This window comes from Colias croceus, chromosome 18, assembly GCF_905220415.1.
Source record: "Colias croceus chromosome 18, ilColCroc2.1".
NCBI classification, from domain to species: domain Eukaryota; kingdom Metazoa; phylum Arthropoda; class Insecta; order Lepidoptera; family Pieridae; genus Colias; species Colias croceus.
This window is the reverse complement of record NC_059554.1, coordinates 8444460-8459841: the sequence shown is the minus strand read 5'-3', so window position 1 is coordinate 8459841 and position 15382 is coordinate 8444460. Positions and strand designations below refer to the sequence as shown.

General features: G+C 34.5%; 2 protein-coding genes across 2 annotated transcripts; one reads left to right on the top strand and one right to left on the bottom strand.

Moving 5' to 3' along the window:
* Positions 1–651: 651 nt before the first annotated feature.
* LOC123699923 (general odorant-binding protein 19d-like) lies at positions 652–1413 on the bottom strand. Its single transcript, XM_045646972.1, has 2 exons — positions 1354–1413; positions 652–1008 (listed from the first exon to the last, which is right to left on the bottom strand). The coding sequence occupies exons 1-2, from the start codon at positions 1411–1413 to the stop codon at positions 652–654; spliced, it is 417 nt and encodes a 138-aa protein (XP_045502928.1).
* A 1422-nt stretch (positions 1414–2835) lies between these two features.
* On the top strand, positions 2836–4155 carry LOC123699922. Its single transcript, XM_045646971.1, has one exon. The coding sequence runs from the start codon at positions 2836–2838 to the stop codon at positions 4153–4155; it is 1320 nt and encodes a 439-aa protein (XP_045502927.1).
* Positions 4156–15382: the final 11227 nt, after the last annotated feature.

Genomic DNA, 15382 nt, shown 5'->3' with positions numbered 1-15382 from the left:
AGATTTACTATAGGCAATTTTGTATTTGGATAGGTTTTTAAAGACTTTAAACAGATATATTTTGGGAGAATACGTATGAAGTAAATGCGAATATGCATGTAGGTATATGCAACAAGAGATGCAGAATCCTTACATTCATGCTGCGTCAGTTATTTGGAACCTAACGTATGCAGAATTATCGTTGTGGAGTTTACCTTTATTTAAATCGATTACCAATACACTTTTAAATACCTTTATTTTAAAAGACATGGCAAGAGGGAGAATCAAATGCCATCAGGAAAAAAAATAACAAAAATGAACATACTTAACAATACTTTTGTAAACACCAATTGTAAATTAATATATTATTATCAGTGAAGTGAGACATCACTCACGAGTTTTCCACATAAATTATTAAGTACTTATTCATGAACATGTGTCATGACGAACATTTTCTGTGTTTTTACACGCTTCATCTGTATGTGTGAATGTAACGGGCATGTCTGTTTTCAGGCGACCACTTTACTCGATTTGACCAACTTTAAACGGACAGATTTATTTAAACTTTGTACACTTACCAAGGATCGTTACAATACAAAAATTTCATAAGTTTCAGAGGGCTTTTTATAAATTATTTATTGAATTAATTTTCAATTACCTTGGTTCCTTCAATCAAGGAAATTGTAGCGGTGACTTATTATGTATACAATCAGCGATTTGAAACAGGTTTTCGTACTTATCATTCGTTTCAATTTTGTTGCATTCGTCGATAGCATTAGCCAGTTCATCCTTCTTGTCGTAATTCCCGATAAAATATAGTACTTTATCCTTTTTAATATGACCTGATCTATCGCAGTATCCTATTCTTCGGAGGAAGCAGTACAAATAGTCTTTAGTGGGTTTGGTATCTTTGACGTCCCATGATATTAATTGGTGTACCACATTAGGGTTGATTCCTGTTTTGGCAACACAAAAAATGGATGCTGGTAGCAACCCTGGGATTTCGGACGCCGTTGGCTGGATGATATCCTGCAATTAAATATAATATTATGTAAAATAGCTTAATTGTTTGGGATAATTGTAACAATGCATTGGGTAAGAGCTTGACTATGTCTAGAAGGATAGAATATAAACGTAGTGGTCACAACTTCTATATAGAATTTTGTCTGTTAGTTTGTATGTATGTCCGGACTAAACTCAATGCATTAATTTACTTCAAATTTGGTGCATAGATAGCTTGAGACCTAGAAAAGGATATGGGATAGTTTTTATCCCGGAAATCCCACGGGAACGGGAACTATGCGAGTTTTTTTCACTAAGTGAAGCGGTCGAAGCCGCGGGCGGAAAGCTAGTATTGCATTAATAATTGCTTACCAAATCACCACGTACAAGAACACCATACATCAAAGAACACAAAAATATTATTATACCCATTCTTAATTAACACTTATTTGCTCTCATAAAACTGAAATAACCGTGAAAATTTATTATAAAACCTAAAAGTTATACAAAAAATAACAAAAAACACGAATTTATTTAAGAAAACACCACCGTCATAAGGTTTTAATAATATTAAAATTTTATATTTAAGTATAAAATGTAGGTAATATTTTATTCTTGTAACAATGCTCATAGAGTTATAATTTATTATGTCGGTTAAATAACTAATAAAAACTAAAAAGTAATTACATAAATTATTATCACATACGTCACCACACAATATGCGATTTTAGGAAATAAAATTTGTGAATACCTACTATAAGCGCGTGGCTCAATTATTTATATTATGTCCCCGAATAAACAGTATTTTTATCCAAATTAATCTCTCTGTGTCAAATTTAATCCAAATATAGTAAGCCGTTTTGATCTTTGAACATCCATACTAATATTATAAATGCGAAAGTAACTCAGTCTGTCTGTCTGTCTGTTACTCAATCACACCTAAACTACTGAACCAATTTGCATGAAATTTGGTATGGAGATATTTTGATACCCGAGAAAGGACATAGGCTACCTTTTATTGCGAAATATGTACCACGGGCGAAGCCGGGGCGGACCACTAGTATAAAATATAACTTCCAACTCTTGTCCATTTATCCAAAATTAATTTAAATTCATTCGCCCGTATCTTCGCCCGCTTTCAATACCTACTTAAAAAATTGTATTAAAACCTTTCTCGAGAACTACTCTATCTATAAAAAAACTCTCAAAATCAGTTGCAGTTTTAATATAGACTAGCTTCCGCCCGCGACTCCGTCCGCGCGGAAATATTAAATAAAATTAAGATTTATTTTTCTTCTACGTATTTTTCCGGGATAAAAAGTATCCTATTTTATGCCCAGGATAATAAAGTATAATTATACCAAGTTTCATCGAAATCGAACCGTTACTTTTTACGTGATGCCTTCACATACAGACAGACAGACAGACAGACAGAAAGACAGACAGACAAAATTTTTTTTAATCACATATTTGGGTTTGGTATCGATCCAGTAACACCCCCTGCTATTTATTTTTTCAATATTTTCAATGTACAGAATTGACCCTTCTACAGATTTATTATATGTATAGATAGGGAACATATAGGGACAGACAATGAGCAGCGACATTGCTATATACGTATATACTATACTAGCTGTTTCACGCGATTTCACCTGCGTGGCTCCGCTCCTGTTGGTCTTAGCGTGATAATATATAGCCTATATTACTCGAGGATAATGTAGCTTTCGAATGGTGAAAGAATTTTTAAAATCGGTCCAGTAGTTTATGAGCCTATTCATTACAATCAAACAAACAAAGTTTTCCTCTTTATAGTCTGTCTCGGGTGTTCGTCTCGTTCGGATTAATCGGCGCGCGATGTCGTTGACCTCGGTTAATAACGGTTCCGAGTTAGAAAATAAGTTAGTTATCAATGAATTATTAACTTTTGTGCAAAATAAACATGAAGTGATGGACAGTGAAAGTCTAGCGAGAATATGTGCTACAGCCTTTACGAAGGAAGATATCGAAATAGCAAAGGCGATCTTGTTTAAATGTACGGATAAACGCAATATTAAGCGCAAAAATAAGGATGGAAAAAACGATAAGGATCTGTATGATATGATTGAAATATTCAAGACTGTTGAACCTGAGAAGCTACCTATTTTTGTTGCACGGAATTTGAATAAACTGCCACCAATTACGTTCGACCACGTAGACGTAAGTAGGCTGTTAAAGGACATTCTTATAATACAAAATGATATAAAAAATATTAAGAATACGTATGTAACGAACGATCAGCTGTCTAAAGTAAGAGAGGAATGCATTAAAAGTCTATCGGGCAATGAAAGTTTAAATACTAATTTACCAAATAACAGCTTTCAAAATATTAATAGGAAGCGCGGTGCCTATATTGTGTGTAATAATGAATCAGATGATTCATTTTATCTTTCTCCTAAGCCGGCGCAAGCGCATTGTTCGCAAACAAAGGAGGTTAACGACCCGAGCGCGGAGCAACCACCTCGCTCGCGCACGGAAGAACGTTGCAATGAGGCTGTCTCGGTCACACCTAAGCCTATTACGTCGTCGTCGCCGGCCGGGCGCGTTGAGGCCCGCACCGCGGTTTCTTCACTTGAGCAGCCGTTATCGAGTACGCATGCACTGAGACGGAACGCAAAGGTGAGTGGCCTCACAGCTGTCGGTGAATCACGCACTATTCTATTGAATCCAAACCAATGCGATGCGCGAGCTTCGTTCGCTGATACTGCGCGTTCTGAAGGATTAAGTAACGTAAATACGGATTCAAAATGGACTATTGTTCAAAAGAAAAATAAAAATAGATACAGATTTATTGGTCAAAAAGGAAAAGCTTTAACTAACGCGGAGAGTAAGTTCAAGGCCGCCGAAATAAAAATTCCTTTATTTATAAATAATGTTGATAAGGCTACCTCGCTTTTAGACATATCAAACTATATTAAGGATAAAACGCAAGTGGACGTAAATATTGAAGCAATAAAAATGAGACAGGAGAAGGAGTATAATGCTTATAAAGTATTTGTGCCTAGGCACAAACTGGAGCTATTTTTGGATAATACTTTATGGCCTGAAGGTATTTCTTTTCGCCGTTTTGTACACTTCAGACGCAGACTGCATGATACAGATAAGTTATATAATAAGAACCAAAATGGCCAACAATAGTGCACCAAGACTACAATGTAAATTTATTACTTTTAACTGTAAGTCGGCTATACGTTCCGTGGATTATATTAGGCAGTTATGCCGACAGGCCGACATACTAGCTCTGCAGGAAACGTGGCTATTTCCGCATGACTTGCAGTTCCTGGGGAGTATAAACCATGACTACGGGTTTACGGGAACGTCAGCTGTCGATACCTCAGCGGGTATCGTAAGAGGAAGGCCTCACGGTGGAGTGGGGTTACTGTGGCGTAAAAGTGCGTTTAAGGCGGTGTCTGTCATTCAGTGCAATAGTGTGCGGCTAGCCGCAATAAGTGTTCAGGTGTATGACAGGTCATTTCTAGTTTTTTCAGTGTATATGCCCGTTGATAACAGTGAGAACTTACCTGACTTTACAGAATGCTTAAGTGAAATAAGTGCTATTATTGACAGTACAAATATCGCCTCTGTTTTTATTTTAGGAGACTTTAATGCACACCCACACACACTGTTTGGTAGGGAATTATTGAAATTTTGTCAAGATCAAAAATGGGTGTGCGCTGATATTTTAAAATTAGGTATTATGTCTGACACGTTCACATTTGTTAGTGACGCACATGGAACTACACGATGGCTCGATCATTGCGTTGTGACCGAGGCCGCTTGGCGTTCTGTTTCTGATGTTAATGTTCATTACAATTCCACATGGTCTGATCATCTACCTCTTGAGATTAATTGTAACATTAATGTACTGCAACCCGAGTCTTGTGTTAATTTATCTAGCCTAAGCAAGGTGTTGTGGGGTGATCGTAATTGTAGCCAAATAAATCATTACCACAGCCTATGTCAATCGCACTTTAAGAATGTTACTTTGCCAATTGAATTGAGAGACTGTTATGATAAAATGTGTAAAGATAGACAACACACGATAATTATAGATAAAATGTATTCTAATATTATAAGTATTATGTCAGAAGCCGCGGTGGCCAGTCATATCTGTACGTCTGGTCATCATCATCGTAGGAAGCGAGTGGTTGGCTGGAACAAACATGTACATCCTCTGCACCGAAAAGCCCGTTTTTTCTTTAAGGAATGGTTGCTCTGTGGCCGGCCTAATTCCGGCCCTATCTACAATAACATGGCTGAATCACGTAGAGAGTTTAAGAAAAAACTAAAATGGTGCCAAAGTAACGAACAAATGATGAAAATGGATGTTCTGGCCACGCTACACGCTAAAAAGGATTTCAAAAATTTCTGGAAACAAACTAACAAGTTGAACCATAGAGCAGGAATTCCTCTCAGTGTCGGTGACGCTGCTGATGCTATGAGCATAGCTAACTTATTTAGGGATCATTTTAAAGTTGAACCGTTAAACCAGCGGCGGCAAGTGTCCGGCACTGAGAGCCGTCCGTCTGTTTGTAATCCGGTCCAAATCACGGCGATAGAAGTGGCGTCGATAATTAAAAACATGGTTAGAGGTAAATCCCCCGGACATGACGGCCTCAGTGTTGAGCATCTGGTCAATGCTGGCTCTCACTTGCCGCGAATTTTAGCTATGTTTTTCACACTATGCATTAGGCACTCATATTTGCCGAAAGATTGTATTAAAACTGTGGTCGTGCCAATACTTAAAAATAAAACAGGCGACTCTTCGGATAAGTCGAACTATAGACCCATCTCGCTGGCCACGATATTAGCGAAAGTGTTGGACGGTTTGCTGGACAGATATTTATGCAAACACCTAGAGTTGGACGAGGCGCAGTTTGGCTTTAGAGCTGGTTCGTCTACCGAAACTGCTGTTTTTTGTCTTAAGCAAACGGTCCAATACTACACTAAGAGGAAAACCCCCGTATATGCCTGTTTTCTTGATCTATCAAAGGCCTTTGAGATGGTGTCGTATGATCTCCTTTGGCAGAAGTTAAGGAATAAAACGGAGCTTCCAGAGGAGTTAATTGGTGTTTTTGAGTATTGGTATGGCCACCAGATTAATTCGGTGAGGTGGAATAATGTGTTCTCTGAACCGTACGGGTTGGAGTGCGGAGTGAGACAGGGGGGGTTGACGTCTCCTCGGCTCTTTAACTTTTATGTGGACGAGCTGATTGGTGGGCTCAATAGAACTGGTGTCGGCTGCTCCATTGACGGTAAATTTGTCAACAACTTAAGTTACGCGGACGACATGGTTTTGTTGGCTCCGTCAATCAGTGCATTACGAAAGCTCTTAGAAAAATGTGAAGATTTTGCCGTGGCCCACGGGCTCAGATATAATGTAAAGAAGAGTAACCTTTTAGTGTTTCAATCGCGTGGTTTTAAAGTTGACTCAGTCCCGCCGGTGTTTCTCGACAATACACCATTACAGAGGGTCTCTCAATACAAGTATCTGGGCCACTGGGTCACGGACGAACTCGTGGATGACGCCGACATTGAGAGGGAGAGGAGGGCGCTGGCCGTCAGGGGTAACATGCTGGCCCGTAGGTTTGCACGCTGCTCTCGCGAAGTAAAGGTGAGTTTGTTTAAAGCGTTCTGCCAGTCCTTTTACACGTGCAGCCTATGGGTTAGCTACACTCAGAGGGCGATCAATACCCTCCGGGTTCAGTATAATAATATGTTTAGGATGTTGCTGGGGTTGCCGAGATACTGCAGTGCGTCAGGAATGTTTGCGGAGGCGCGCACTGACGGATTCCACGCAATCATGCGAAAAAGAGCGGCATCCATGATGCACCGTGTCCGGCAATCGTCCAGCAGCATCCTAGCTGTCTTCGTAGACAAATGGGAAAGCAATGTCTTGAGACATTGGATTAAAATCCATGTCTCAAGCACATTATGATTTAAAATAGTAGTGTTAATAATTATTTGTGTAATTTGATACTAACATAGTTTTTAAGGTAAAAAGATACTAACAATTATATGGATGCAATTATCTGAAATAAATCAAATAAATAAATAAATAAAATAAATATAATATTAGTGTAGACAATTTTACTGTAAAATATACTACTATAGTACCAATGAAGCGGTCAATTATTATGACAGATTTCTTTAAATCTGTGTAGGTACTTTACCTCGCATCTATACAACTATAATATATACTGTACACTGTAATGTTAATGGTGCAATAAATGGTTAAATAAATAAAATCCATATTATTCAGCATACGGTAAGTGTAGTTCTTGTATCGCAGTTTGAGTTTTGCTACAATTTCGTTCCCAATAAGCGTTATTAACCCAGATCAGGTCGTAGTTAACTCCTTACTGGAGCGGGTTGAGATAAAGATCAAATTTGTTCAAGTTCCTAAGATCAAAGATACGAGCCGGAACAAACAACGTTTTATCTTTTAGAAGCTAGTAGCTAAACATAAATAGTTTTAAGTTCGTTATTTTGTCTCGTAGACGTATTTGTGTGTCCCGTTTTTGTTTTATATTCTATACTAGGTGTGTTTGCAACTTTCTTCACTAGAAATTATAAAAGAAGATAGTTTATGTTACTCATTACAGATAGTTATAGTTACAGTAAAATTCCCGTAAAAATCGGTCCATCCATTGCAAAGATAAGCCGAAACAAACAGAGAGAAAATCATTAAAAAGTTATTTCTCGCTCTTTTCTTCGTGTACAATTAATGCATGTAGTAAAAAGACTTTATTACAGCATTACAAACAGACATTCTTATTTTTATATTTTTATATAATCTCTGAAGATAAATTAACTATAACTTAGGTATATTTTCCCGATGGGTCATCCAAGGACATGTCAAAGCGTAGTTATAATTCAACATGAATTTCCGTCCGTCCGTTCCAACCAATTATTTAGATGGAAATTGATTAAAGTTACTCTCCAAGAAAGTCAAGAATTTATCTTATTTACATCTTTATACCTACATAAAGAGGAATCAGTGTTTTTTCGTAATAATATATAAACACTAAAACTACATACAGATTTTCCTAATATTATTTCACCAGCTTTTCACGTAGGCTGATTCCTGTGACATATCGAGTTTTGACACGTGTAGAGATGCCTCTTAATGAAATCGTATCAATTTGTTTCCGATAATCGATAATATTTTATATGAAAATGAAATCGATTTGAATAAAGTACCAAAATTATTTTTCGGCATTTCGCCAACAATTAACTAAGGAATGAGAAGTGAAATAATCATTTAATTTTTATAATAACTAACTATAATGACGTGAAAACTATAACAATTTTAGCAATAGCACAGAAAAATAGAGTATCCGTTTTGCTTATTAAACCTAACCTTAATTAAGTTTTATAATCTCTCCATTGCATTGTGCCGATTTACGCAACTTGGAGGCCGTCAAGTGGCAAGAAACTGCGCGTGATCGAAGAAACTGGCGTAAACTCGTGTCGGAAGCCAAGACTCTGTTTGGGTCGCAGAGCTAGTTAAGTAAGTAAGTAAGTAATCTCTACATTGTATAAAACAAAGTCGCTTTCTCTGTCCCTATATCCCTATGCTCAAATCTTTAAAACTACGCAATGGTTTTTGACAAAGTGGGCGAAGCCGCTGGTATATTCAATGAGGCATGCATTCCAATAAAAACAAAATAAAAAACAAACAGATCATGTTCAACCGGACGCACTACAAAAACAACTGAAATATCCATAAACCAACATTAGAATTGAAACTCGAAAAAAACACGTTAAAATTGAAAATCCTTTTAAATAAATCCACTTTTTGTTTTCGTATTCAGCCAGGATCATGTAATCCCGGGCATTAGCGTTATTTGCTTAGAAAATAATGCGAACTGCATCCCAAGTGCAAGATAATGAGAGTAGTTTGCCCCTTGAGAGAAATGGCAGATGAATCTTTTTTTCATACAATAGTTTTAAGGGGATTTCGGTTTCTGTAAATTGTTTTAACGAATAGTTGGATATTAAGGTCTTCTTCTTTTTACCTAGTGATTATTTGCTGGGTAATTGGTATTCTATGTAGGTACCCCAATGTTCAGGTTACGATAATAAATACAAAAAAAAAACGACGTGTGGCACTCGGGGACTGCCGCGGTAAAGCTATTGCATTCTATGCCTTCAAGCCACACCTCCGCCCGTCGGAGTGGGGAGCGTGAGGTTTTTTCGTTACGGAATTTCTCGATTTGGTCCCCGCGCTCAAGGATCGCGATAGAAGCTATGCAATAGCTTAATAATTTCCTTTTTTTAGCAACATTATATTAGGTTTTGTTGTGAACTGTCATGGGCCACCATCACCTACCATCAAGATTCAAGTGGGTCGCCTGCTCCATTGCCGGGGTTGCAATAAAAAAAAGTACCTATGCAATGTTTATGCAATTTTGATAATATACCTACAATAATATCACACAAAGAAGTTTCAAACCAATGCCCCGTTATAGTTAGGTTAATTTTACATACACATAATATTATAAAATAGTAGATCTAATTACTTTGTTAATTTTCCAAAACTCTTAAGAATTTAATGTTCACTTACAACAAAAACATTCTTGGTTCCGGGTACATTAATTACGATGCAAATAGCAATGTAAATAATCCCATTAAAATTCCTTGTAGTTGCAAGCGAACAGTAAATCACGGCCGTGGGGAGCCATCGCTCAGCCCCGGAGGAATCAATCTTATGAACTTACTGATAATTAATTTGCTATTTCCTGCACTGATAGTGGTCTAATGGGCATGATGAATTTATTGATATGTTGGAGACAGTAAGAAGATAGAGATAGATATTTTAAACAAGCTTCTTTATAACATACGTACCGGTAATCGTTTTTAAGGAATATGAAGATGTATGAAGGGTACCTACTATTTATATTTTTCTAAATACCATGCGAGTTATACAGGATGTCCCACTATTAGTATACTAAGCGCGAAGGGACTTGTTGTTTTCACTGATCACGTATAAGATACGTAAACAACAAAATTAAATCAAAAAAAAATTGTTAAATTTTTCCAGAAAATCCATGTTTTCTTCTCTAGCTTCGCGCAGCCGGCATATACCGCTTCGCTAATGTGAGAATTTTGTCTATGAAAACATAATCTTAAACGATTGCTGGTAGCAAAGCTGGGTGGGTTGCTTTTTATGGGTGTACACTTAGAGTTTTAAGAATTCATCTATTTGAAAAAAAAAAACTGCGTCTGGAATTTTATAAGTATTTTTTACGTACTCAGCGTATGCAAAACTATAACCTCCTTTTAACTTAGTATACCAACAGTGGGACACCCTGTATAAGTTTCTTTGTAATATTATATACGTACCGACCTAATCGAATCGACGTTAGGAATATGAAGGGTAATGTTTATCTAAATACATACTATTCGAGTAGAGTCGTAAAAATATTACTATAGAAACTACTATACTATGTTTTGCTTTATTTCGAATATGCAGGTTTAATTTCAAAGTACTAATACAAAAATGTATGGCATGAAGCTACAATTTCATTTGAGAAATGTACAGATACAAAATTATATAGAGCTAAAGTACACTTATACAAAAGAAAACGTAGATTTCATAGTGATACTACGAATTCTTACAAAGAAGCATTTCCAGCAATTCTTGCAGGCTTCCGTAGTAAATTTTGTTATAAACTCAGTGATGTCACTACTAACTAAGAAAGTTTAAAACTAATCTCAGACGAAATCTACAAGGAAATTGAATTTTTATTAAAAACTAGCTTCCGCCCACGACTTTGTTCGTGCATCCCCATTTTTCCCCGTTCCCGCAAGAATTTCGGGAAATCCTTTCTTAGGGGACACTTACGTTATGACATCTACCTGCATGCCAAATTTTAGCCGGATACGTCCAGTGGTTTGGGCTGTGCGTTAATAGATCACTTATATCAGTCACCTTTGAGTTTTATATATTATAGAAGATAGATAGATACCTTAGGTAGCTCCGTCACGCTGGAACCCGCTTTAAAAAAAACCTTACTTTTTTTCAGCCTATTTTACCTACAAACGATGCTAATAAATGTAGTATAGGTCAATTTTTTGTAGTCTTATTAGTTACTTAGAAAACATCATTGATATCGTTCGAAGTAAAAAATATAAATAATAGCGTGTTGATTAGTTTTGGAATGGGTTCCAAATTGATTGTAGTTTATTGTAGTGGCAAGAAAATTCTTTATTTGCGTTGTTTTATCTCAAATTATTGCAAGAAGGTCACAATAACAAGATTTTAAAAAATAAATAACACTTGTTCAAAAACTACAAACGATGCTAATAAATGTAGTATAGGTCAATTTTTTGTAGTCTTATTAGTTACTTAGAAAACATCATTGATATCGTTCGAAGTAAAAAATATAAATAATAGCGTGTTGATTAGTTTTGGAATGGGTTCCAAATTGATTGTAGTTTATTGTAGTGGCAAGAAAATTCTTTATTTGCGTTGTTTTATCTCAAATTATTGCAAGAAGGTCACAATAACAAGATTTAAAAAAATAAATAACACTTGTTCAAAAACTACAAACGATGCCAATAAATGTAGTATAGGTCAATTTTTTGTAGTCTTATTAGTTACTTAGAAAACATCATTGATATCGTTCGAAGTAAAAAATATAAATAATAGCGTGTTGATTAGTTTTGGAATGGGTTCCAAATTGATTGTAGTTTATTGTAGTGGCAAGAAAATTCTTTATTTGCGTTGTTTTATCTCAAATTATTGCAAGAAGGTCACAATAACAAGATTTTAAAAAATAAATAACACTTGTTCAAAAACTACAAACGATGCCAATAAATGTAGTATAGGTCAATTTTTTGTAGTCTTATTAGTTACTTAGAAAACATCATTGATATCGTTCGAAGTAAAAAATATAAATAATCCAGCAGCTCTAAGAAAAAATTAGTGTCTAAAAAAGATTTAATGAAGAAAAAAACAATACATATGCTATTTTATGTAATAAAATAATCATAAATATTTATATGCAATTACAAGAGTGATATGTGATATAACTTAGTACTACTATTTGTTATTTTTTTATAATTTCAACTAATAATAAAACTACAAACGACACGAAATCCAAGGCTCATAATTGTTTTGAATATATTAACTTATTGAACACTAAATTTTTTGTTTTTTATTGCTTACAGGGGTTTAGCAGCCACTACAAACATATGAGTTTAGCTACAATCAACTACATTGTTTGTAGTTTTTGAACAAGTGTTATTTATTTTTTAAAATCTCGTTATTGTGACCTTCTTGCAATAATTTGAGATGAAACAACGCAAATAAAAAATTTTCTTGCCACTACAATAAACTACAATCAATTTGGAACCCATTCCAAAACTAATCAACACGCTATTATTTATATTTTTTACTTCGAACGATATCAATGATGTTTTCTAAGTAACTAATAAGACTACAAAAAGTTACTAATAAGACTACAAAAAATTGACCTATACTACATTTATTGGCATCGTTTGTAGTTTTTGAACAAGTGTTATTTATTTTTTTAAATCTTGTTATTGTGACCTTCTTGCAATAATTTGAGATAAAACAACGCAAATAAAGAATTTTCTTGCCACTACAATAAACTACAATCAATTTGGAACCCATTCCAAAACTAATCAACACGCTATTATTTATATTTTTTACTTCGAACGATATCAATGATGTTTTCTAAGTAACTAATAAGACTGCAAAAAATTGACCTATACTACATTTATTGGCATCGTTTGTAGATTTTGAACAAGTGTTATTTATTTTTTAAAATCTTGTTATTGTGACCTTCTTGCAATAATTTGAGGTAAAACAACGCAAATAAAGAATTTTCTTGCCACTACAATAAACTACAATCAATTTGGAACCCATTCCAAAACTAATCAACACGCTATTATTTATATTTTTTACTTCGAACGATATCAATGATGTTTTCTAAGTAACTAATAAGACTACAAAAAATTGACCTATACTACATTTATTGGCATCGTTTGTAGTTTTTGAACAAGTGTTATTTATTTTTTAAAATCTTGTTATTGTGACCTTCTTGCAATAATTTGAGATAAAACAACGCAAATAAAGAATTTTCTTGCCACTACAATAAACTACAATCAATTTGGAACCAATTCCAAAACTAATCAACACGCTATTATTTATATTTTTTACTTCGAACGATATCAATGATGTTTTCTAAGTAACTAATAAGACTACAAAAAATTGACCTATACTACATTTATTAGCATCGTTTGTAGTTTTTGAACAAGTGTTATTTATTTTTTAAAATCTTGTTATTGTGACCTTCTTGCAATAATTTGAGATAAAACAACGCAAATAAAGAATTTTCTTGCCACTACAATAAACTACAATCAATTTGGAACCCATTCCAAAACTAATCAACACGCTATTATTTATATTTTTTACTTCGAACGATATCAATGATGTTTTCTAAGTAACTAATAAGACTACAAAAAATTGACCTATACTACATTTATTGGCATCGTTTGTAGTTTTTGAACAAGTGTTATTTATTTTTTAAAATCTTGTTATTGTGACCTTCTTGCAATAATTTGAGATAAAACAACGCAAATAAAGAATTTTCTTGCCACTACAATAAACTACAATCAATTTGGAACCCATTCCAAAACTAATCAACACGCTATTATTTATATTTTTTACTTCGAACGATATCAATGATGTTTTCTAAGTAACTAATAAGACTACAAAAAGTAACTAATAAGACTACAAAAAATTGACCTATACTACATTTATTGGCATCGTTTGTAGTTTTTGAACAAGTGTTATTTATTTTTTAAAATCTTGTTATTGTGACCTTCTTGCAATAATTTGAGATAAAACAACGCAAATAAAGAATTTTCTTGCCACTACAATAAACTACAATCAATTTGGAACCCATTCCAAAACTAATCAACACGCTATTATTTATATTTTTTACTTCGAACGATATCAATGATGTTTTCTAAGTAACTAATAAGACTACAAAAAATTGACCTATACTACATTTATTAGCATCGTTTGTAGGTAAAATAGGCTGAAAAAAAGTAAGGTTTTTTTTAAAGCGGGTTCCAGCGTGACGGAGCTACCTTAGGTGTCACAAAACGTATAAAATAGATCCAGATTTCAATGAAGTAAAAAATCATGTTAATCTATCCATACTATAAACTATATTATACGAAAACTCTAAGTAGTACCTTAAAATGATTTAGTAGGAAGTAGTCCTGTACACACACAATCTCTTTCAATACACACCTATATCACATTGGATACTATTTTAACTTTGAAAGCGTGTTTTATATTAACGTACAGACCAACTCCCTCAAAAGAAAAACCTCTAACCTAATTACGTTTAGCAATAAATACTTGTGTATGGTCATGAAAGGGCGGTTCCTAACCAATCACGGCTCTGAACAATAATTTCAGCTGACGTGCAATCATGCAACTCGCAGGGAACTATTTTAAAAACTATGCGACACAAGTTATGGCGGTTCGTTTGGAGAACTTTCTGGAACGGTTGTATTTCTACTCACATTGCTACTTCTATACTTAACGCGACATGCAGTTCCTGAGAAATCGACCAGAATATGAATCTGTATGGGAGGTTTTCCCAGGAACTAAACTAAATTATTAATTTACATTCACATGTTACGTCGATTCGATTACGTTGGTATACGTATATATTACTAGCTGTTCCCCGCGGATTCACCCACATTGCTCCGCTCCTGTTGGTCTTGCGTGATGATAGCCTATAAACCTTCCTCGATAAATGGGCTATCTAACATCAAAATAATTTTCCAAATCGGACCAGTAGTTTCTGAGATTAGCGCGTTCAAACAAACAAACTCTTCAGCTTTATAATATTAATTAAATAAATAGATTCTAAAAGATTATTGGGACGTATATGTTATAAAGAAGCTTGTTTAAAATGTATAGTAAGACTGCATACTCCTTTAAGGAATGTTTTGATTAAAATACTTGAACTTATAGTCATGTATTATGTTCAATCTATAAATTAATGTAATGAAGAATTATACCGAATTAAAGAAACAGTTTTCTCAATCTCATTTCGATTCGAGATTACAATTGTTTCGTTAAGTCGCAAAAGATAAATATTGCATTAATAAACTACAGAAAATAAATAAATGATCAAATTCTGAAACAAAACAATATTCATAGTAACTAACTATTCTAAATAAAAAGTCCAACTCACGCCCTACAAAATTTAAAAATTCCCGGAACTGTATCGAAGGCTTTTTGATTGGACCCCCAGTTTATTACAAAACCAAGAACTACCGGCAATTAGCTTTGAAACTCAATTACATC